The sequence below is a fragment of the Cylas formicarius genome, unplaced genomic scaffold, assembly GCF_029955315.1.
Source record: "Cylas formicarius isolate icCylForm1 unplaced genomic scaffold, icCylForm1.1 PGA_scaffold_10__41_contigs__length_53128322, whole genome shotgun sequence".
Classification (NCBI taxonomy): domain Eukaryota; kingdom Metazoa; phylum Arthropoda; class Insecta; order Coleoptera; family Brentidae; genus Cylas; species Cylas formicarius.
In genome coordinates, this window is record NW_026844214.1 from 1279838 (window position 1) to 1303639 (window position 23802).

The following is a 23802-nucleotide window of genomic DNA, read 5'->3' on the forward strand; positions in this document are numbered from 1 at the left end:
TGTACAGTGAGGTTCTCTTCAGCCAACCATTCTGTAATTCCCTTCTCCTATCTTCTGGTTTAGGGCTCCACAGAAAGGATTTAGCATTGAAGTCTCCTCCTAAAACCATCTCGTCTGTTTTTCCATATCTTTCCTGAGATTATGCAGAAAATTCTTAAACGTGGCCCTTACGAAACCGACCCCTGCTCCATTTTGTAAGATCTTGATCTGGCCTCCTGGGAAATAAATCGCAGCATTCATATTTTGATCGTAAATCCATTTCCCACCTTTCAACTTCTTCCGGTTCGGCTCTGCTACCAGGACAATATCCACCTCAGGTCTTTGAGCCTCTGTCTACGTTTCCTTGCAGAATCTTGATGTCCTCATATTGGCCATGGTAATGATCCTTCCTTCTTCTGTCTGTCATGTTGTGTTAGGTGTTGCTTCATTTTGTTATTTTTGTCTTGTCTGCTTCAAAAGTTTGTCGTAGACAGGGCATTTTATGTTCCACGTTCGATATCCCTTTCCTCCACAGCTGCTCATTTTTGCATCCTGCAGCTTTGTGTCATTCATCTCCGCATCTGTAGCACAATTTCGCACGATTTTGCCCGTTGCACGTTGCAACATTGCAAGACTGGTATGCGCTCCTTGATATTACAAGAGCTCCATCCGATCTTGACCCTATGCGGTTTTTTTAGGGTTTCTGAAACCTTCACTGCTACTGTTGCAGCCTGAGAGCTTCGAGAATATGGTCTCGTAGACTCTATATCCCCTTCGATACCCTCGGTGCAGTGATAGTTGCCGCGTCTATACCGTATAATTGAAATATCGTTTTCGACTTTAGCTTCTATTTGCGTATGTAATAACTCGGTATTCGCCTTGTTGCTTCTCATAATTAATAAAACTTAACCACTTTAAGTCCCTTTTAGTTGCTTTATTTCAATATTGTCCTTATGGCTAATATTGTCTTCATTTCCCTCAGTACCCCAGCATATGTTTTGTTTCCTGCCTTAACAATTAGGACATCTGTGTCTTTGTCCTGCTTAGTTTTCTTTGTAGTCATAACCGCGCTTCCGTTGATTTCTTGTTCCGGCGCATGCAGGCTTATCCCTATTTTGGTGTAGATGAACACTACTTCGAGCAGCTTTCTATTTCAGTTTCATATCGGTCGGGTATTGGCATCCATATTTTATTCGTTCCCAATTTTTTTTTTTCGTTTATCGCTCACAGATCCCAGGGGGCAAAGCCTGAATCCGGTACGTTCACTTCTTGCCATTCTACCAGTGTTTACTGAGGCAGTGAGGTATGCTACTTCAGTAGTATTTTTTGGATCGCGCAACAACGTGAGTTCGGGATATCTCTCCTTAAAAATCCTACTGATTCCCTTAGTCATTTCACAGACTTCGGAGTATATCGCCAGTTCACCTTCAGAACTTTTTGATAGTGGGTTTCTATTCTCAGAAGATTATCTAAGGATTATATTTTCCTCAGACTCCCTTATGAGTTCTGCTTCCTTCTCCTCTGTCATGTTTACAGTTTGCGTTTCTGTGTCTGCCATATTATTTTCATTGCTTCTTTGTGTTAAAATTTCTTCTCTATTTCACTACTCTTACTACTTCGGCCTTTTCCCAACCACATGTGTATCTCTTTGCCTTTGAACCTGCTTGCTATGCTGCTTATCCTTACTACCGATCTTTGATCTCCTTTTTAATACTTATATTTGTTTGAATGACATGAATGAACTTTGAAACCTGGACATCCATATCTTCAATAAGTTTTTTGATTGCGAGCCCCTCATTTTATGTCTCGTGTCCGACGAATCGTATATCATCTGACGATATCGCATTACCTGATGGGACGTTGTCTTCGCCCACGAACACCGAAAATTCACTGGGGTCTCTATTGTTCACGCAATGGCCGGCCGTCAACAGGAAAAAGTCAGAGATTATGCTAGCCCCGCAGAATAAGTCACGAGTGCCCACATGTAGCAGTGCAGCCATCGAAGGGTACACATTGGGCCCCGTTTCTTGTCCACCCATGATCGTAGCCTAAAAAACGAACGTTTTGCAATGTGAACTATAACTCGATTCATCGATTTTTCGAAAGCAACTAGAAACTTAATTTTGTTTTGCAACGCATGTATTCGTTCAATTGGTCAATTCCTATGAAACACGATAAGTGTCCGAAATTTGAAGTTATCGACTTCAATTTTTTTTTGACATTACGAGATTTTGGAGCGGAGAAAGAACTAAGCTGTGATGAGGACAGCTCACTTCTTTTACATTTTAGTTTTGATGGAGTGCTGTTTTTTTTCAGCTGCTGTTATAATTTTCCAACATTAATAACTTTTGGAGGGAAAACCAGACCATACAAAATTAATTGCATTTTGAATCCCGTGCTTTGCTCCGACAATGCGGTCTTTGGGTTTTTTATGGCTTCTATTATTATTATATAAAATATACAACAAATACAATCTGTCGTAAAGTAAATACACACATATCTTTACCGGAGTCAAAAATAAACGTAAATAAAAGGCCTCCTAACCTATAATCCTATATAGCAAAAACTTTTTTTTTATTTATTAACTTAATCATTGAAAGCATTAAAGTTCGATTAACCGTTTGCTTCCAGCCACAGTTGCAGTCCTGTGAGTTTTGTGTCTCCAGTTTTTCCGGTTTGTCCTCGATAGCGGTCATGGTACAATGGAACTGTCCACCGGGAGAGTTAAGCATCGAAAACAGTTCTGGAACAAATATATTGCCATGGTTTCGTCATGGTTTTTCCATAAACGACTTGAAGAAGAAATCTACTTGAGCTGCTGGTTGCGGGAGGTCTAATATTATCCGGAATATGGCGTCTGTATTTAGATGGTGCCCGAAATCTAGATAACTATTTCATTTCTTCCTAAAAGGTAGGAGGTAATGTTTCGGTGTTGTTGCTTTTATTGTTTTTTTTTTATTTAGATGCTAGAATTTAGAATAGACAAATTAAAACCCCTATGAAATGATTTTCTCCGAAATGCAACCCCACGAAAGCCTGACTTAATTGCTTTATTTTTCTATGGTCAATATATAGCCTTCCTATTTATTCAAGGCCAGTTACCGAGTGTGAGGGTGTTTGCCCGGGAAATAGCGGAAAACGATCCGTTTCCACAGTAATTATGAGCGTCGCCAAGAGTCTGATTACCGGTTGACGATACGGTCAGCTTGTCACCTTGACAATTTGAAGACTGCAACAAAAATGGTACTCATTGAAAGAAATCTGTATCTACAGATTAATTTTTATTGTGGTTGATTTTAGTGGTGTTACCAACTTTCGGCAGTGAGACATCGGTACAGGACAAGCTAATTTTGGTACCGATCACACTTTTTGCCACCCATCTACACGACGAACCTCCACTGTAGTTTTGAGGGTATTCTTGGTTGTGGATGTAGTACTCCTTCCCGACTATCATTTCCTGATACACATCGCAATTAGGATCGATTGCTGCGTACATGGGCACCAGGAAATTCCATAGGGCCGCCGAAATCATTGCGTTGCTTGAGAAACTCCCTAAATAATAATACGTTTAGAGTAGGTCGTTTATCTTGGACGCTGCCTTATCTCAGAAACTATAGGGAATTGAGTCAAAATATAAAAACAAAAATTAATGGAGATATTACAAACCTTCAATTTATTTTGATGTTGTATAATACAGGGTGTTTCATTATTCGTGGGCGGTTATCAACTTTTTTATTTTAAACGGAACGCCTGGTATATTACTTCAATTTTGAACTCATTTTGCGTATAATGTCCTATACCTAAGTCTGACGTTTGCAAGACGTAAAATATCTGCCACTTTCTTCATTCGGAGACATTTATTGTTTCACTTGAGCAGATTTTGTTGTAAACAAAGGAGCTGAATAACGGATTTCATAACAAATTTCCATACATGATAATACACTACGCCAAAAATAAAATTAAAAATGAAATTAAAAAAATTGCCAAACAACTTTTTTCTTTAAATGGAAACTACCTATTTTTAGCATCAAAAATTGAGGCAATTTTATATAAATTTTACACTCTTTTATATATAAAAACAAGTCTTGCAAATAGTTTCTTGTTTTTTAAACAACTTTTGCGTTTGGCGTTTTATCCCCAAAAGTTAAATGAAAAAGTTAAACTCCAAAGGTTAAATGGTCGGTCACTCACCCATACTGCTGTTGACAGAATACTAACTTTTACTATAGTTTTACGACCTTTAAACTTTATTAAATTCCTGCTATCGCGTATCAATTAATTTTTAAGGGTTATTATTTCTCCAAGTGCGATTATACGAAACAATACCTTTCGATTTACATGTTAACGTTCTATATATACAGGGTCAACAGTTGAAGGCTATAAACTAAAAGACGGGGCAGCATTCTGATGAATCTATTGACGACCAAGTAGGGTTGTGGAATTAACCGGTAAATTGACTGGTCAATTGACATAATGATATCGCATAATAATAAATATTATTATTATTATTATTATTATTATTAAAACCAATTATGCGCATTGATAGTTAGTAACATAATACATATAATAAATATTTAGTAATTGCTGTGAAATAATACACTGTCCAAGCGACGTTTAAATACAGACAAGTTCCGCGCACACATAACATCTGGGGGTAAACTGTTCCAATAATCGAAAGTCCTGTTACTTAAAAAATACTAATATAATATGATCTAATATAAGTACTAATATAATATAATCTTGTCCATAGTTTTGGCTTCAGATTTGCTCCTCTGCCAGCAATGGAGAAGGCAAATCTGAAGCCAAAACTATGGACAAGATACGTTGATGACGTATTTGTTGTATGGCCTTTTGGCAAGGAGGAGCTTTTGAAATTCCTAGATCATCTGAATTCCATTCACCCAAGGATTCAATTTACAATAGAACTTGAAGAGGATAACAGTGTGCCCTTTTTAGATGTGCACATCACAAGGACCGAAGATGGACACTTGGAACACACTGCCTATAGAAAACCAAGACACACTAATAGATATCTGAACGCTAAATCTCATCACCACCCACCACAGATACAGGCAGTGGCAAATACATTAATTGCTTGGTCCTTCAGGCTCACAAACGAGAGGAACAGAGATGAAGAACTGAAGAAAATGTCTTCGAAAAAACGGATACCAAAGGCGCATCATCAGCAAGGCAATCAGTAAACAACAACAGCAGCAGCAGTGCAGGACGAGACCCAACGAAGATCGATCGCTGTCCTGCCATACATCAACGGGGTTACTGACAAAATCGGCCGAATATTACTAAAACACGACATATCAACGGCATACAAACATGATCATACCATCGGAGCAATACTAAGAAACCCAAAACAAAAAATTACTCTGGAAAACCAAGGAGTATACAGTGTAGCATGCGGATCGTGCAGCCCGACGTATGTGGGACAGACCAACAGAAGGATTTCAGCCAGGCTCGAGGAACATCGTTTAGCCATAAGAAACAAACAAACAACATCTGCTTTGTTTCAGCACCAACATCAGGCAGGCCATAAAACTGATTTCGGTACTTGCAAACAAATAGGTAATATTCCTGATTTTAGGACTAGGATTATACGAGAGGTCATCGAGATAGAAAAGTCTGAATACCTGAATACGAGAGACGACGCTCTGCATTTATCCAATACGTGGAGAACGATAATCAAACAGCAGAGCGATACCCAGCAGCCAACGGGGCCATCGCAACTACGATCGGGCGAAATTAACAACGCGACAATTCGGGGGGCGGAGCCACCTCCCTCCCGCACAAGCAGCACCGTTACCATCTCCGGCGCAGGGTATAAATACCACACGCACCGCCGGTAACCTCCCAGTGTTCGAAGTGTTTTCGGAGCGCGAGCATTGAAGATGCCAAGTGAGATTTTGGCGAAACGTCTGCAGGATTCCAGTCGGAGTTCAACAAGCGAACGGATGATATCCCAGCTTATAGTGTCATCACATTTTTCCGCATACGCACTGACTTCAGCGCCATAAGTGCAGGGAGTAGTTGACTTTCTATAAGAGGGGCGGCATTCTGGACGCCCTCTAGAGCGGCCTGGGAGCACAACGGGCCCATCTGCCCATCTGGTGGCCTAAGTGCTTGGACGCCCGCGAGGGCGCTCCCCTTTAATACCAATACTAAATAATACTACTCCTTTAGCCCAATACTGTGCACTGAGTCGGGATCGATCAGGGTCGTTCCGAAGACTCCAAATCTTGCCCATGTCAAAGCCCCTTTCATATACCACCTGCACTCCGGGTCGTCTCCAACGCCTAGCAAGCAAAGATGCCTCCTAAGCCTGCAATGTTCTGTGTAGGCCCCTGTTAGTGCTTTTCTGGTCAGTGTAAGCAGCTCGCTGGTCCGTGAGAGGGCGGGCCCGTCCATGATAAACGCCTGCCTCATTTCTGCACACTAGATCGGTGTGTAATTAGCTATTTTACAGAAGTGAGCATTACATTATGCCTTAATTTATTCTCGTGGCAGGTGGAGGGTCAAAATGAAAAAGTTTTTCCAATCTTATAAATATTTATTGAGTCTACAGTGCAATAAATACTTTTAATCGAACACTGTTTTACTTATTGAGCAATTTTTCACTATTATTTATAAAATAATAATGTTGCAGTCTTCCCCTAGCGTATACAAAAACTTGCACCTGAAAAAAATAGACGGCTTTGGTATGAACGAATAAAAGGATATTCGGAAAGTCTGTCTTTTTCATAAAAATTGAGGTAGGAATTTAATTTTCGAGATATGCAATGTCAACATTTTATTTATAGGCTTTTGAAGAGAGAGAATGTAATAAAAGGAATGCGTCTAAAGTCCATTTGCAGGAATACACGCAATAATTGCACATGCCAACAAAGATTTTTTTGAATGTCGTATTTATATTTTGTCATATTTATTATTATATTTAATTAGATCATTTTGTTCCTTTGTTGTTACTTTTCAGTGTCATTTTTAAGGTAAATGTTCTTTTTTTATTTAGGAATGTTGTTATTTACCCTTACTGGAACGCTTCGATTTAAAAACCCGATTGCCGAACCGTTTTTGGGTAAAAACAGCTTAGAGCTTAGAGAAAATAATTAAGTAACGTACCAGTCCTGGAAACGATCCAACTCAAGTACGAAGTAACCCTCGTGTTAACCGAGGGGATATCGCCTCCGCACCCACGTCCCTGGGATATGATCCCGATGAGGTGGAGCCTTTGAGCGCTCGTGTCCATCCACAGCAACGGGCCTCCAGAATCACTCTGGCACGCGTCCCGACCTGGAGCATATGTACACACCTGATCGCTGCCGATGTTCTCATTCTGAGCTTGGGAGCACTCCTGGTTCGAAATCACCGTGAGACTAGCCTCCAGGAGGACGTCCGAAGTGGGCCCGGAAAATTCCACGCTGCCCCATCCTAGTACCAGCAAAAATACAGTTACTTAGCAGGTATTTATTTACTTATTTATTCTACAACAACAGAGATATCAACGTCAAGAGCCCAAAGCAATATCCACGAATAAGTTTACGATATGCGGTGAACAAAATAAGTTTAACCCTACAGTGGATATACAGGGTGGTCAAATAGTGTGTCGAAATAATATTTAAATTTTACTTGCAAATACACAGGGTGAATCATAAATTCGTAGGAAACCAAACGTATATTTTTTTTAAACGGAACAGGAAGGCTATGGTGTATACTGTATACTATGTTTAACATTATATTTTCTAAAATAGTATATTCATTTATCCTATACTTGTCTTGGAGTTAGTTCGACTCGTATATACGGGGCAAGTCAAAATGAAAAATATCAATTCTCGTGAAAAAAATTAATGACACAATCTGTACATTATACTTCCGTTAATTACTCCTATTAATGTTCTTTCAATTATAAGAAAATTATGAGAAAACATCGCAATAAGCCAAAAGAAATAAAATCTAAATAAGCAAATTTTTTATTTTGTGAAAAAAATGTTTCCTTTTGGAGTACATTTTAACTGCAACAATTTTTGAGGATTTGTGATTCTGATTAGGGTAATTTGTTCCATTTTGCAATATCAATCTAAATAAATAAAATACAGAACAGAATAAAAGAACTCTTGAGAATTTGATGAATGTGTGAACGAGGAAGGTTAATTTCAATTCACTAATTTTTGTAAATTAAGCAATTTTTCAAATTCAAAGTTAAGATAAAAACCACGATAATTATTAAACAAAAACCTTAGGGATTCTTTCACTTCTTGAAGTTGTTGCTATTAAGCTTGCAGGAACATAAAAATTGTTTTTTTTTTTTTAATTTTGATTTTTAAGTTTTTTATTAACAATCAAAAATAAAAAAATAAAAAAAAGATTATAAAAAAATATTTTTTGTTGACATCTGTATTTTTTTGATTTTTGATGGTTTAATGGTATATAAAAATATGTTTTTTATTTTTTTTACTACCACTGTTTAAGAAATTGTTATAAATAAATACATTGTTTATGAGCGAATCAGAAAATTTTTTTTGGTCATCTATTTATTGAAACAAATTATGATTTTTAGAGAAAAATGGATCCCTAAAAAAAATATTTGTTGATAAAAAATGCATTTGTTAATTAACAATAGTTTTTTGTCAGTAAATTTAAAAATTAAGGAACCGTTTTTTCTCTAAAAATCATAATTTTTTTCTTAATTTCTTATTTGTTTATTTAATAAATAATTTGTTATAAATATTTTTTTTATTTTTTTTTTCAATACTCAAAAGAGCCATATGAAAAAAAATAAAATTCAAATTATGCAATGACTTCTAGATTTAGTAATTTTTCTCCAAGTCGATGCAAATATGAATTTTATTCACTATTAATTATAAATTAAATGGCAGTAAAAAAATTAAAAAATATATTTTTATATACCATTTAACCATCAAAAATCAAAACATTGCAGATGTCAACAAAAAAATATTTTTTTATAACCTTTTTTTATTTTTTAATTTTCGATTGTTAATAAAAAAATTAAAAATCAAAATTTTATAATTTTTACAATTGTGATCTACTTGTAAGCCTAGTACCAATTACTCCACGAAGTGAAAAAATTCCTTAGGCTTTTGTTTAATAATTATCGTGGTTTTATCTTAACTTTGAATTTGAAAAAATTACTTAATCCATAATTTATGAACAAGTTGGAATAAAAAATTTTATTTAATTTTTGTATCCGAATTCTACATTAATTTTATTATTCCATATTCTTAATATTTAATATGTTTAAATATTTTTTTTTTGTTTTTGTGTCAGAGTAGCGCAACGCATGTGGAAGCCAGACCACCGGGTTTTCGCTCATTTTTCAGAACTTAGTACTGAAAATACCAAGGAAATTGAAAATCGTTATTATGCAATAAATCCGAAAACAAGTTTAGAAGGATTCAAGTATTTTAGATCTAAACTAGAACGGTTTTAATTGGGGCAACTTACCCAATACCGTAGCAAGTTGACCAGCGAAATCGGAGGTTGAGTAGCGGAACGGTAAACATACGGGGCCCACGTACAAACTGAATGTTATTTGGGTTTGTGTTTGAAGGATCGCGATGTCATCGGTCAGCGAAGTTGGATTGTAGTCGGGGAAGATTTCGTATGCGTTAATCAGATAAATCGCCGAATAAGGGGTGTCGTTTCCTAAAATGTAAATAAAGGTGGACTTTTTTAACTACGGTAATCTTACGTTCCATATCGTCCAGCATTTTCAGCAACAATGACAACTTTTGATTTTGAATATTAATAGTACTGGCCAAAAAAAAACGGGGTTTGGTTTAAATTGAAAAAGTCGCAATTTCCTATACCAAAAAGTGGAAAAAAAACAACATTTACCATGCAGAAATACAGATTCTCGAAGTTCAGTTGTCCCCAATTTTTTTTTACACACATGTCTCAAGTACAGACTAATTTTATTTTTAAGGTTACCAGCCCCACCCAAGTAGCGCTAATAATTGTCATATACCTTACTATATAACAACTTTTATTACAACTTGTTTATTTTAAAAATAACTAGTAAGTTTATAAAACAATTGTATATAACAGATGATGATCGCCCAATATAATTATAAACTTGCGTGCATAGAAATCGACCAATTGTAAACTTTCGACTTCAATTTATATATATATATATATATATATATATATATATATATGATGACACTATATTCCGGGATATCATCCGTTCGCTTGTTGAACTCCGACTGGAATCCTGCAGACGTTTCACCAAAATCTCACTTGGCATCTTCAATGCTCGCGCTCCGAAAACACTTCGAACACTAAGTATTCGAAGTGTTTCAAGGGGGTTACTGACAAAATCGGCCGAATATTACGGAAACACGACATATCAACGGCATACAAACCTGATCATACCATCGGAGCAATACTAAGAAACCCAAAACAAAAAATTACTCTGGAAAACCAAGGAGTATACAGTGTAGCATGCGGATCGTGCAGCCTGACGTATGTGGGGCAGACCAACAGAGGGATTTCAGCCAGGCGCGAGGAACATCGTTTAGCCATAAGAAACAACATCTGCTTTGTTTCAGCACCAATATCAGACAGGCCATAAAACTGATCTCGGTACTTGCAAACAAATAGCTAATATTCCTGATTTTAGGACTGGGATTATACGAGAGGCCAGCGGACACCTGAATACGAGAGACGACGCTCTGCATTTATCCAATACTTGGAGAACGATAATCAAACAGCAGAGCGATGCGCAGCAACCAACGGGGACATCGCAACTACGATCGGGCGAAATTAACAACGCGACAATTCGGGGGGCGGAGCCACCTCCCCCCACGCACAAACAGCACCGTTACCATCTCCGGCGCAGGGTATAAATACCGCACGCACCGCCGATAACCTCCCAGTGTTCGAAGTGTTTTCGGAGCGCGAGATTGAAGATGCCAAGGGAGATTTTGGCGAAACGTCTGCAGGATAACTACTAAATGGTTGGAGTATGCCATTGGATTCTACGGAAAAAATCGTATACGTTTCTTAAACTCTCCAATAACTTACAAGACAACGGAGATACAAGGGTGGTCCCACAATTGATAGTTTTCGATTTCACCCTGTATCTCAAAAACCAAGGGGACCATGATAATTTTGTTGACGGCATCTCTAAATCCATAAAAAAATAGCAAAATTTCGCATAAACGACAACTTTTTACCTTAGAAAAATACCAAGATACCCCATAAAAGTGCCCAAAATGGGTACGGTGTGACGTCACACCGGCTGCAGATCATTTTGCTTTGTTTGAATATGCCCTAAGATGATTCTAACTTTAATCATTTATTGTGATATAAGTATTGCGATTAGGGATTTTATATAATTTGTTTTAGTAATTTTTTTAAAAAAATGGGCTAGTTCCCTATTTATTATGGATTAATTAAATTATTTGGAAAGAAATAGAAGGCTTTTAAAGTGTATTGATCGCAATACGCGGATACTGAGGAAATTGCATTACCTGCCGAAATGTTGTGGTCGCCCACCAACAAGGCCAATGTGCTTGGGTCTCTATTCTCCACGCAATGGCCGGCGGTCAACACGAAAAAGTCAGAGATTATACTAGCCCCGCAATATAGGAAGCGAGTATCCAGATTTATCAGTCCCGCCATCGAAGGGTACTCGTTGATTCCCGTTTCTTGTCCCCCAACGATTCTCGTCTACAAAACGAATATTTTGCAACGCGAAAGTCGAAATTAACATCAATTACAATAATTTTATTGATGTGAGAAATAATCGGAAACATTTATAGAACTGCTGGCATAAATATTATTTAGTTTTATTTAAATTTGGGGAGCTATATTTCAATCCAAATTTTCCACCGTTTTCGTTTGGTAGGTATACAAAATGTATCGGAACAATTTTATTGAAAATTTTAAGAAAAAAGATGAATTTTACTCAAGACTAAAGTCATAAGTAAAGTAGATGTGGTGATGTCAAACAGAAGGTATATATTATATAAGATAAAAAAAAGCAAAACGAAAATCATAAAATGAAAAAGAAACGAACAATGTGTGTTAACAAAATGGTATAAAAAATATAATTATACAGTAGTCGAAAATTTCATGAGAGAACGAAGATTTTTCTTCTTGTTTTCAGATATTTTGTTTAGTTATTGAAATCCCAGTAGCAGCGTTTATCAAATGTTCCACAATTTTACCCTTCATTCAATTAGAATAAAAAATAATTTTCACAGTTATTTATTGGTTTATGACAGCTATTTCAGAAACACCGTACCTTTAGCAAATACAAAACATGACAGTATTCCGATCTCTGTATATACACGTGGTGTTTTTTAATTGACTCCCAATTTTTGTTAATCTTGTTCGAAGTCTAACTGATGACGCTCAAAGGAACACCACAGGCCTAATTGGCACTTTCTTAAGAAATTCCTATTCGAATTTTGCGTAGTTTAGGCGGAAATTGAGGTTATGTGTTTTTTTTTCATATTTTGATTGCCCCATATAAAATTATATTGTGGCGCTACTGATTCAGATATTGCAACTAAAATTTAACCACAGATTGAGGAGATGATGCGGTACTCAATCAAATTTATGAGATATTCGAGGTTTAAGATAACACTCGTATAAATTCTTGTCTAGGTTGATTGAAAATGCCTAATAACAAAAGTAAATAATTCAAGTTTATAGGCTAACGAAACAAGGTAATAAATTTGAAAAAATAAATGTATAATACAAAAAAAACAGCAAAGAATAACTAAAAAAAACTTAAATACTGTAATATATTTTCAATATATTGTCCATCTTCTGCATCTAGCGTTGGAGACAAATTTAAATATAAGATAAATTAGAAATTTACCCTATTTTTGGTCTCAGAATAAAAATGTAGTGTGTTCCATTGGAAAATATTGAGATTTTGTTAATTGCATTCGCCAAAATGGCACCACCTATTTGAGACACTCCGTATAAGCTGAGTCGCATCTGTCAAACTGAGTAGTGCATCATCTCCTTAGTCTGTTGTTAAACTTTCGTTGCAGTACCTGAATCAGTAGCGTCACAATACAATTTTATATGGCGCGATCAAAATATGAAAAAAAAAACACACACACATAACCTCAATTCCTGCCTAAAGTATGCAAAATTTGAATAAGAATTGCCTAAGAAAGTGAGCTTTATAGGGTGTTCCCGTTAAAATAGCGAAGTTGATGTCGGAGGCACATATTTGAACACCCTGTATCAACAAAATTATAATATATTAAATCTTCAGGAGAGCCTACGAAACTTTGTTACGAACCTTTTTTAATATCTTTTGATATTGTCAAATTTAAACGTACTTTTCCCTTGAAAAGTCACATTTCAGAATATGCAGAAATCGTTATGAAGAATAATTGTTTTTCGTAAAATTTGTATAAGTCTAAATAAAATCGCATCAGTCGCACGCCATTTAAAATAACGTAACGGAAGAACGTAAAACATTGTTTTACCATTTGCTTCCAACCACAGTCGCAGGCCGCTAAGTTTTGTATCGCGGGTACTGCCAATTCTTCTGGACTGTCCTTGATAGCGGTCATCGTACAAAGAAACTGTCCACCGGGAGAGGTAAGCGTTGAAAACAGTCCTGAAACAAAACGAAAATTAACAATTTCGTTTCGTCTTTAAGGAACCGAAAAACCCTTTAGCTAGAAGTGTCGTTACTAAAAGAACCCCGAATTTCCATCGACTAAGAGAGCTCGTTATATAACAAAATGGTCAGAGGTGCAAAGGATCATGAATTTAAAGAAGATGCCTCCATATTAATTTATTTTTTTTTTGAGCAACTCAAGCGAGAATGGAAACACATTCAATTTGGCAACCATCCTTAGAGTATCCTTAGTTTACCGTTTACCTAAAATTTAGAGGTGCGCTTTTCAAAAGTAGATAACTTTTTGATTTCTTCTTAGAACGTAGAAGTTAATGTTTCGGAGTTGTTACTGTTCCAGCTTCCATTTACCATCAGATAATGTATCGCCAAAGCAATTTAACACTAAATGACCCAATCCTCAACGAATCATAAAATTAGAGAAGATGTCTTCATAGCAAGTTTTTCGAGCCTGGTGTCTTGCGTGGACATATTCGTCATCCATCTGGGTGATGAATAAAGAGCTTAAACTAGTATTTAAATGTATGATCGCTGTGTTCTTTTTTTTATGTCTTGTACCTAATCGTAGTCTTAACATTGATGGTTGTCTATTAAGATCGAAGGGAAAACTATGTTTCATGAAACAGTTTATAGACCTCCAACATATAACTTACTTGAATGTCTTGTTTCCTTACCGCACTTATTGCTCAATTTGATTTTTATTATCTTATTACGCTTATTTTCTATTTTCAAATACTATCACCAACAGAGCCAACTCTGGTTACTGGTAAATCTAGTTCGCTAGTTCTACTGGTCGCCTCTAATATTATGAGTGACTTCTCCGATCACTGTTTTGTTTCTTGTAATCTTAAGCTGCAGGAAGACCGCCATCCAACCCTTTTTAGGACCTTTGGAAGGAAAGAAGGTTGATGCCACAAACGTACAAGTTGATTTTCTTACGGATAATATGGATTATTTATTTGAAACTATGCTCCGTTAGAAACTGTTAGAACTAAGAGATCCCCAGCCCCTTGGATTACCGAAAACTTTAAATTCTTAATGAAACTTAAGTCAGATATTGCTTTGAACAAGTATAGAGAATTGAGAAAACTTGTGACCTTTTCTGCGTGACATCCGATATTTGGCAAGTACATTTAAGGCTGATTCTAAGTATTTTTGACGTACTTTGACACTCCAAGTGCACAATGTTCCTACTTTAACGGCTGAAAAAAATTTAAGCCAACCTAATTGGTTTAATGTTGCTTTTGCTGTTGGCGATATTGATCTTGGGTTTGGTCCCTAAGTTATTCCGTTTTGATGAAGTTTACTAACGTTCAGGACTCACAAAATATTGATATCAAAATGATTCTTTTGACTACTTTGTATTTAGTCGATCATATCACTTTCCTTGTTAGCAAGTGTCTTGCCCGGAAGTTACACCTTCCAAAATAAGAGTGTCCATGTGACATTAACGATTTTAGACCGATCAGTTGGTTGCCGCTTGTCGGGTTTCGACCTCTTCACAGCACTACTTCTGCTTCAATTTAATTGGGAGCAGCTGATTCTAAACTAAACTCTTGTCTCATACTCTTGGATCATTTCCTTCTCTCAAGTAAACTGAAATACGTCGAGATAATGCATTTTTAAAAAATATTGTTTGTCAGAGACACCAAACAGGTGTAATATTGATTCAGACGCTATTGCTTTGGAAATTGGCGATGATACTCGGAAATGATATTCATAATCGAGACACCTCGCATTGTTTTACAGAGTTTGTGTATTTTGATGACAATTGTGGTTTTGGTTCTTGTGAATGCCGCCACCCTTGTATTACAACTTAAATTGTAATATTTTGATTTTTAATAAAGGCAGTTTATTATTATTCAAGGGAAGTAGTATTTTTGTGTTATTAAGTCCAACACAGACAATTCCAGTGAGAAGTCCTTTCAGTTTCAAAACAATTATTGAACTGAGGTGGCTTTTACCTGATGTAAATCCATTTAACAAAATAATTAATAACTAAAAGTTCAGATTTTCGCGAAAGCATATATATATATTCACATGACAATTGTTTCGACCACACCAATGTTCTATTTATAAATTACCTGCTACTATATATACAGAAAAATGACAAACTTTAATTAATGTTGTTGTGAGAATTTAAGTTTAATAAAGGAGAGGTATTTAAATCTAATTGATCGTTAAGCGATACATTTGAACGTCTCATTTTGTTAATCTCTAAAATTGTCGTCAAAAATGTATTTTGCTGTGTTTAAGTGTGTAACGTAATTAGAATCCAGGCTATTGTTTTTAAACGCTCTTTTATACCTGTTCGTTCAATACAAATTTTACGACAAGATCCGCATTTCAATCTGTAGACACCTGATTTTTGAGATTTTGGACATTTAGTTTTACTGTTTTTAAAAAAAAAAAATTCTATTGTGTCATTAGTTCTGAAAGCTATTTTTAACCAACATTTTGGGTTCTCCTATGCATCTAATTGTTTTAAATTGTTCGTGTTCTGTATTAAGTTTCGGAGAAATAGAGTTTACTGTTGTCTGGATTTGTTTTTTATTAATAATTTTATCTATAATGGACTGATTGTAGCCATTGGTCGGTGCAATTTGTTTAATGATATTAAGTCCTTTGTTGTAATTTTCTGTTGAGAGTGGCGTATTAAGCAGTCTGTGAATAAAAGAGTGAAATGCAGCCATTTTGTGTGTATAAGGGCGATTTGAGCTGTGATGTATGACTGTGTCCGTGCGTGAAGGTTTATGGTAAAAGGAAAAATCTAATTTGTTTTGGTAACTTCATAAAGATCTTTTAGCTAGATCACTGTTAAAATGTATAATGATATACCTGATGCTATTCTTGTATTTGTGTTAGACGGGTGTGTATTTGGTTCTAGGGAAGTAATATTTTTGTGTTATTAAGTCCAATTCAGTTTCAAAACATTTGGATTATTCAATTGCATCTCGACAACTTTAATTGTGAATTTAGTGGGATTTGTCGACGCAAACTGATTAATTACGATCAACCACCGGCGCAAGAAGAATCCAGGAAATAGTATTGCAGTAACCTGGAAAAAATTATACGGATGAAAATTAATGAAATGATTTTCTCAACAATACAACGCCAACCCGACTAACGCCTAAATTCCCTGCTTTATTTTTGCAGAAACTGCAATTACCTTCTTACAAAACTTCCGGATTCCTCCTGAGTCGGATTTTGTTGACTCTAACTTTCCAACAGTTTCAGTTAAGCACCGAAGAAGCCAACAGGATGATTGGCCAAACCTTAGTAAGTTTGACTCAGCAAAAACCGACTCAGGAGGAATCCAGAAGTTTTGCAAAAGGTATTACAGTGGACCGGTGGAAGTTTCTTTAAAAAAAAAAACTCAAATTACCTATTGTAAGAGTGTTTGCCTGGGAGATAGTAGAAAACGATCCGTTCCCACAGTAATTGTGTGCGTCTCCAAGAGTCTGATGACCGGTTGACGATACGGCCAGCTTGTCGCCTTGACAATTTGAAGACTGCAACAAAAATTATGCTACCTTAATCAAACCTGTATTTTTCCACTTTTTCATGAAAAAAAAAATGCTTTCTGTTGTACTTGGCAGATTTTTTTGATGATTTATTCATTGCATTTTTTTTATATGTAACCTTGGGCAACGAGACATCGGTACAGGACAAGACGATTTTGGTGCCGATCACACTTTTCGCCACCCATCTACACGACGAACCTCGACTGTAGTTTTGAGGGTATTCTTTGTTGTGGATGTAGTACTCCTTCCCGACTATCATTTCCTGATACAAATCGCAATTAGGATCGATTGCTGCGTACATGGGCACCAGGAGATTCCATAGGGCTGCCAGAACCATCGCGGTGGTTGAGAAACTCCCTGAAAAATAACGTGTTCAGTACCCGCTTACAGAGGTTAACGAAAGTCACCCACAAAACTTTTAATACAAAAGTTGTATAATTTTTTACTTTTTAGATTAACACCCTATATGTTTCCTGTTATGGCGAGAGATCGCTTTCTCCTGATTTCAAATTCAATTCAATTATTGAACGTACGGTGGGACATATTGTGTCGCTGGAATTTAAATACAGTCAGTCAAAAAAGTCTCCGTAAACATAGTAGTTTTTCATTTTTCTGTTTTAGTTTCTTCTTCTTCTCTTGAGTCTAGTGTATCTCAGGAGATGCTCCCGCCCAATTGTAGAAAACACTATTCTATTGAGACTAAGGAAGTTATAAGCAATGTTTATTTAACTCTCATTGAACGTGGTGCCAGCAAGCATCTTTAGAAGAAACGGCCACATGGACGAAAATTCCAACATCATTTCAGCGAGGAAAAAAAGAAGCGACATTTTCTCTAGTGTAGATGAAAGTGATCAAGATATAATACGGCGTAAAATTTACCAGTTATACGAGGAACAAGGCGTGCCTACATTAGATATCTTAATTAGGAGACTTGAAAAATATGAAACCGGTGTTAAATGTGGCAGAACGACCTTATGGAAGTGTATTCAACAATGTCTAGAAAAAATTAGGATTTACAGAGAACAGCAAAGGCCAATTATTTACTTGGATGAAACCTGGGTCGACACTTATGATATCCCAGGAAAGGGTTGGTTTGGTCAAAAATGTATTTTTCTATATTTAAATGTGTAGCATAATTAGAATCTAGACAATTGTTTTTAAACGCTGTTTTATGTTCGCTACTGCGTTTCTTGAAGGATCTACCTGACTATCCAATATAAATTTTAGGACAAGATCCGCATTTCAACCTGTAGACACCTGAGATGTTTTCACTCTTTTATACACAGACTTCTTAATACGCCACTCTCAACAGAAAATTACAACAAAGGACTTAACATCATTAAACAAATTGCACTGAACAACGGCTACAATCCGTCCATTATAGATAAAATTATAAATACAAAACAAATCCAGACAAATTTAAATACCTCTCCATTATTAAAGTTAAATTCTCACAACAACATTAATTAAGGTTTTACTGCCATGAAGATAATGCTTTTTGTATTAAAAGTTCTTGTAGTTGACTTCCGTTAACCCCTGTAAGTGGGTTTGCAAATATAAAAATTGATCCTGTATAGTGCAAACGGAACAAAACTAGTCCTGATTTTTTTTTTAACATCAGAAGTGCTACTATTGACATATGTAAATAAAAGTTGATATAAAACTGTATTTTTTCTCAAAGGGTTCGTTATTGAAGTTTGCAAAATATTTTTTTATTTTAATCTCACAATGCTCTATATTCGCAATTGTGGAGGTCTTCTACTATGTCATCTACTAATTCAACAAATTAAGCAGGGTAGAGCAATTAAAGTAAATCAGTGGTAAACCCATGTAGTATAATTACTAAAAGAAGACACTTAAAGGTACAATAAGGTGTCAAAATGGGCTATTATTGTATATAAGGAAAGTCTGTGGACGCATTATGTACCACTTCAAAAAGTGGTGCTTTTTGAATAGCGGTATTGCATTACATACTTCTTAGTAAGGTTTCCAAATGCTGTTCACTCTAACTCCCAAGTGTAATTATGAGTTCGGCTATTGGTGGTGATAACGTATCCGCTCATTACTCAAATGCAAATTGTCTACCTTATTAGAAATATTTATTAGGTTTAACTGCTAATAACACCATTGGTTTACATTACTTTTAAGTACATGTTGCATGTACACCGTAATTATGTTGGTCTCTTAAGGAAGGCGTAAGAATTGGGTAGTGGTACTCACTGCTAAACTAAATGATATTTGCGAGACTTACTAGTTAACCTTTATTTGTTATGATAAATTTAATTTGCAAATGAAAAAACAAAATACCTTTCGGATACAATTTAACCTTATCTCATAAGTACCTATATCCTCTGCGACACTCATTGTTTTGATAGAAACTTTCCAAAATAACCAAATTTTTATCGCATTAGACGAATTTATTGTATCTACAGCCAGTCGCAAAAAAAACGTTGTTACAAATAACTAATCCTTTACGTTATCTTTTAAACTTAACTAAACATTTGCTAATCCGTCATTTCTTAATCAGACTTCAACGACCGAATAGCAGCAATTATTCTGGAAAACTTTAGTCAGCACTTCCGAACGTTGGCAAATATATAACATATATAACATTTGATTTTTGAAAAGTTCCGTGCATAATAGACTTTTTTCACGCTAAAGAAAACGATGAGTAGAGAAAAAGTAAGCTTCTTAGTAAATATTTTGTATTTCCTTTATTTCGGGTTTAGAATTTAGTAAAAGTCGACCCAATTTCCCCCGACCCAATTCTGCCTTTTTTTGACTATTAATTTAGTAATTCATTTAAATATCTTAAAAAGTACAGATGATATTAAAAATAAACAAGAACGTAAAAAAGTGTGCAATGTGTGGGATTTATTAAAAAAATAGTTTCAAGACCATAGGCTTGCACCGATAAAATTAAAATTAAATAAGAAGAATAAGAAATTTAAATAATAATCATTCGTTATTTATCTTGTTTTATGTTTTGTTATTTCATTAAAACTGTAAAAGTAAAAAGAAGAATCTTCTAATATTTTATTCTGAAGAACACTAACTAAAAACAGTGCAGTGCCCACCTAATTAACCAAAATATTATTTATTTATAGGCAGTCAATGCCATGTTTAATACATAAATTCTAATGAATGCTTCTTTTTAAAATGTATATTATTATATTGCTGAGTGCCAGTGATCAATCACTAAACTAAAGAAACAAGCAAGATTTCTTTTAATTTTTGAAAAAATATCGATCCATTTAAAAACCACCTCAACCGCTCTAATTCACAACGTTCAAAAAATTAACTTGTCACTATTTAAGGCACTAACTAAACAATCCACTAACAGTTAAGAAGCTTTTAAAGCTCAAAAAAATTAACTGACATTCTTCTAGCGTACATTGTACTCACCCATGTTGCACCTTACGGGAAACTAAACTTTACGATAGTTTTGCGACTTTTAAAATTTATCAAATTCGTGCTAAACGAAAAAACGGAAACCGTTAAAATGCTCGGTAATTTTTAAATTTTAGAAGATAACATCCACCGTCTAAATTATATATAGTGGCATGTTAAGTAAAGCTACTCGAGAAACCCGTAGGGTCTGTAACTGACAAGGCTTTATCGCATTACAATTAATTTTTACCGATAATAATTTTTCCAAGTTCGATTATACGAAACAATACCTTCCGAGTACCGCTATCTAAAAAACGTTTTGCGTTCAGTGTAAACAAACATCGATAAATCGCCAATAATGTTGCTAATGCTCTAAGCTAACCGTAAAGGTTGATCACCAATTCCATTCTCCTAAGGTTTTTAAGAAGAAGTACTTTTTGATGATAATTACAATCACCATTTTGTGGTTTTATTGGATTTAGACCGAATGGACCCAAATTTTTATTTTATTTATTTATTTATTTACAACAGCGAAAAAATAATCTAGCTCATAGAACTGGGAATATAGCCTCGGATGTTGGACGGATTAGGGAACAAACGACAACGGCAAGAACACGGAAACGAATCATAACTGAAGAAAATAATCATAAAACCGATATTTGTGCTCTGTCGGAAACCAGACGCAAAGGAAAAGGGACCACACAATACGAAAACTACAATTTATTATATAGTGACATAGAGAAAATCGATAAAATAACAAATTCTGGAGTTGGATTATTGATAAATGAAAAATTTGTACCACACATAACTGAAGTTAAGTACGTAAATGACAGAATACTAATAGCAACACTGAATATTGAAAGAATATCAACTCCCAATATATCGACCTATGCATCAGATGCCGCCAAACCAGCGGAAGAATATGCGATCAAATACAAGACGAACTTACGAGGGCGGCGCCAAAATTTCCCGGCCTGAATATGAAAGAAACAAAGTAGAGAATCAGCGTTTTATTATTTTTCGATATAATCCCCCTTAACTTCAATACACTTATTACATCTCTTTATTAACAACTCAATCCCTTTAAAAAAATATTCTTTTGGTTTGTCTGCAAAATGAACTAAAACAGCCTCTTTTATCTCAACTTCGTCGTTAAACCGCCATCCACGTAAGTCCATTTTCCAATACCCAAACAAATAATAGTCGCTGAGGGCCAGATCTGGACTATAGGGAGGATGATCTATCTGTTGGAGCCCACACTCTAAAATGGCAGCTTGTGCAACACCAGCAGTATGGACAGGTGCGTTATCGTGCAAAAGACGGACTGGTCAGTTTTCCTCGACCTTTTACACGTATGCAGTAATGTTGCGTAATATTTACCATTGACAGTGGTATTAGTTGCTTTAAAATCTATCAAACGAATTCCTTCACAATCCCAAAAAATCGTGGCCATCACCTTTTTTGTTGACTGGCAAACTCTAAATTTTCTTGGAGGTGTTTCACCCTTACGACGCCACAACATTGATTCTTTTTTCGATAGAGGGTCATAATAGTTTCCCGTCACAATAGTTTCTACCACAGGCTGCGGTTCCGACCCACAGAGTTCCAAAAAAGACCGCGCACACTTGACACGGCGTTGTTTTTGAATATCCGAAATGTTTTTAGGAACTTGCACTAACCTTATGCATACCTAAATGATCATGCAGAATTCGATGAAAACTTGTATCAGAAAGCTTAGTAATTTCTGAGATTTCCTTGACCTTTAAACGTCGATCACTCAATACCACCTCTTCCACAATCGCAACAATATCTTCCGTTACGACCTCCACTGGTCGACCAGCTCTCGAATCATCTTCAAGGGACTCCTGCCCCATTCGAAAACGCTTTGCCCATTCTTTCACTACAGAATACGAAGGAGAACTTTGGCCGTACACACCATCCAGCCTTTCTTTCATAATTTTAGGTGCTAACCCTATTTTTGTCAAAAACTTTATGACTGCTCTATACTCAATTTGCCACATTTTTTCGGAAACGTCTTGTTTAAAATGGTGTCAATAAAAAACTATTTGACGGAAGACTTCTGCATGGAGCTGCATCTATGTCAGGCCGGGAAATTTTGGCGCTAACCTCGTAATAACATGCCATCTAAAAACAGAATAATTATTATGGGAGACTTGAAAGCAAGAGTGGGAAACGAAATACTAGTTAGAGTAAAAGAAAAATTTAATAGAGATGTAGTAAACGGCCGAGGTGAAATTCTAATAGAATTATGTGCACACAACGAACCAAGTATTAACAACACGTTCTTCCAACACAAACCTCAACACACATATACTTGGGCAGATTCAAGAGGAAGGAAATTCGTAATACATTACCTAATAACTAACAAAAATATACAGCCTACGAACATACTGGATGTTCGAGTACTATCCTCAGCCAACAGAGAATCAGACCATTAAATAGTGGTAAGCAAAATCACATGACAGAGACCACCCTTGATGAAAATTCAACCAGAACACATAGAGAAAACTAATATAGAATCACTAGACAACTAACACACAAAAATTTGATTACGCTCAATTTCTGAAGTTTAGATGTGGCTACGAACTTTTAATGGGTGTTTTTTTTATGTATAGAAATTTAAGTTGGCATTACTGTTCAAGATGGCGACCGTTTTAACAGCTGTCAAGTGATTTATTCTCATCATGAATTGCCAAACCGTCTGAACAACCCTTGCAAATAGTGCAATTTTATTTCGAAAATAATGGTTCTGTGCGGAATACGTATCGCGCACTACGACCATTTTATCGTCGACAAAATCGTCCATCAGAGCAGTTAATTCGATTAACCATGGAACGTTTTCGCACCACGTTTACTCTTATTGATAACTCGCATTCCCAGAGACGTCGTACGGTGCGTACAGAAGGAGCTATTGCTTTATGGAAGATTTTGCGGAAGGATCTTGGTTTACGTGCTTACAAAATCCAACTCGTGCAAGAATTGAAGCCAAACGACCATCAAGTAAGGCGTCGAATGGGCCCAAAACGAGATTGCCGTTGTTCTCGATTTTCATAAGCGAATTTTGTTTAGCGATGAAGCGCACTTCTGGTTGAATGGCTACGTCAACAAACAAAACTGCCGCATTTGGAGCGAAACACCGTTACATCTAGAAAAACTGACTGTTTGGTGCGCTTTGTGGGCTGGTGGAATAATTAGTCCGTACTTCTTCAAAAAAGATGATGGTCAGAACGTTACAGTCAATGGTGATCGGTA

The 23802-nt window shown here is 35.9% G+C and overlaps 1 protein-coding gene across 1 annotated transcript in view; it reads right to left on the reverse strand.

Annotated features, from left to right (window-relative positions):
• LOC132708102 (ovochymase-1-like) overlaps positions 1 to 20709 on the reverse strand; it is a 46036-nt gene extending 25327 nt beyond the window's left edge. Inside the window, exons 1-13 of the mRNA XM_060680223.1 lie at positions 20545 to 20709; positions 17258 to 17496; positions 17001 to 17127; positions 13461 to 13594; positions 11478 to 11676; positions 9448 to 9648; positions 7108 to 7416; positions 7014 to 7018; positions 4171 to 4192; positions 3293 to 3531; positions 3082 to 3208; positions 2598 to 2722; positions 1829 to 2027 (exon numbers count right to left, since the gene is read on the reverse strand). Coding sequence (XP_060536206.1) covers positions 1829 to 2027; positions 2598 to 2722; positions 3082 to 3208; positions 3293 to 3531; positions 4171 to 4192; positions 7014 to 7018; positions 7108 to 7416; positions 9448 to 9648; positions 11478 to 11676; positions 13461 to 13594; positions 17001 to 17127; positions 17258 to 17496; positions 20545 to 20548 — 1930 coding nt within the window. The 5' untranslated portion in view covers positions 20549 to 20709. The remainder of the gene's footprint in view (positions 1 to 1828; positions 2028 to 2597; positions 2723 to 3081; positions 3209 to 3292; positions 3532 to 4170; positions 4193 to 7013; positions 7019 to 7107; positions 7417 to 9447; positions 9649 to 11477; positions 11677 to 13460; positions 13595 to 17000; positions 17128 to 17257; positions 17497 to 20544) is intronic.
• Between the last annotated feature and the right edge of the window lie 3093 nt (positions 20710 to 23802).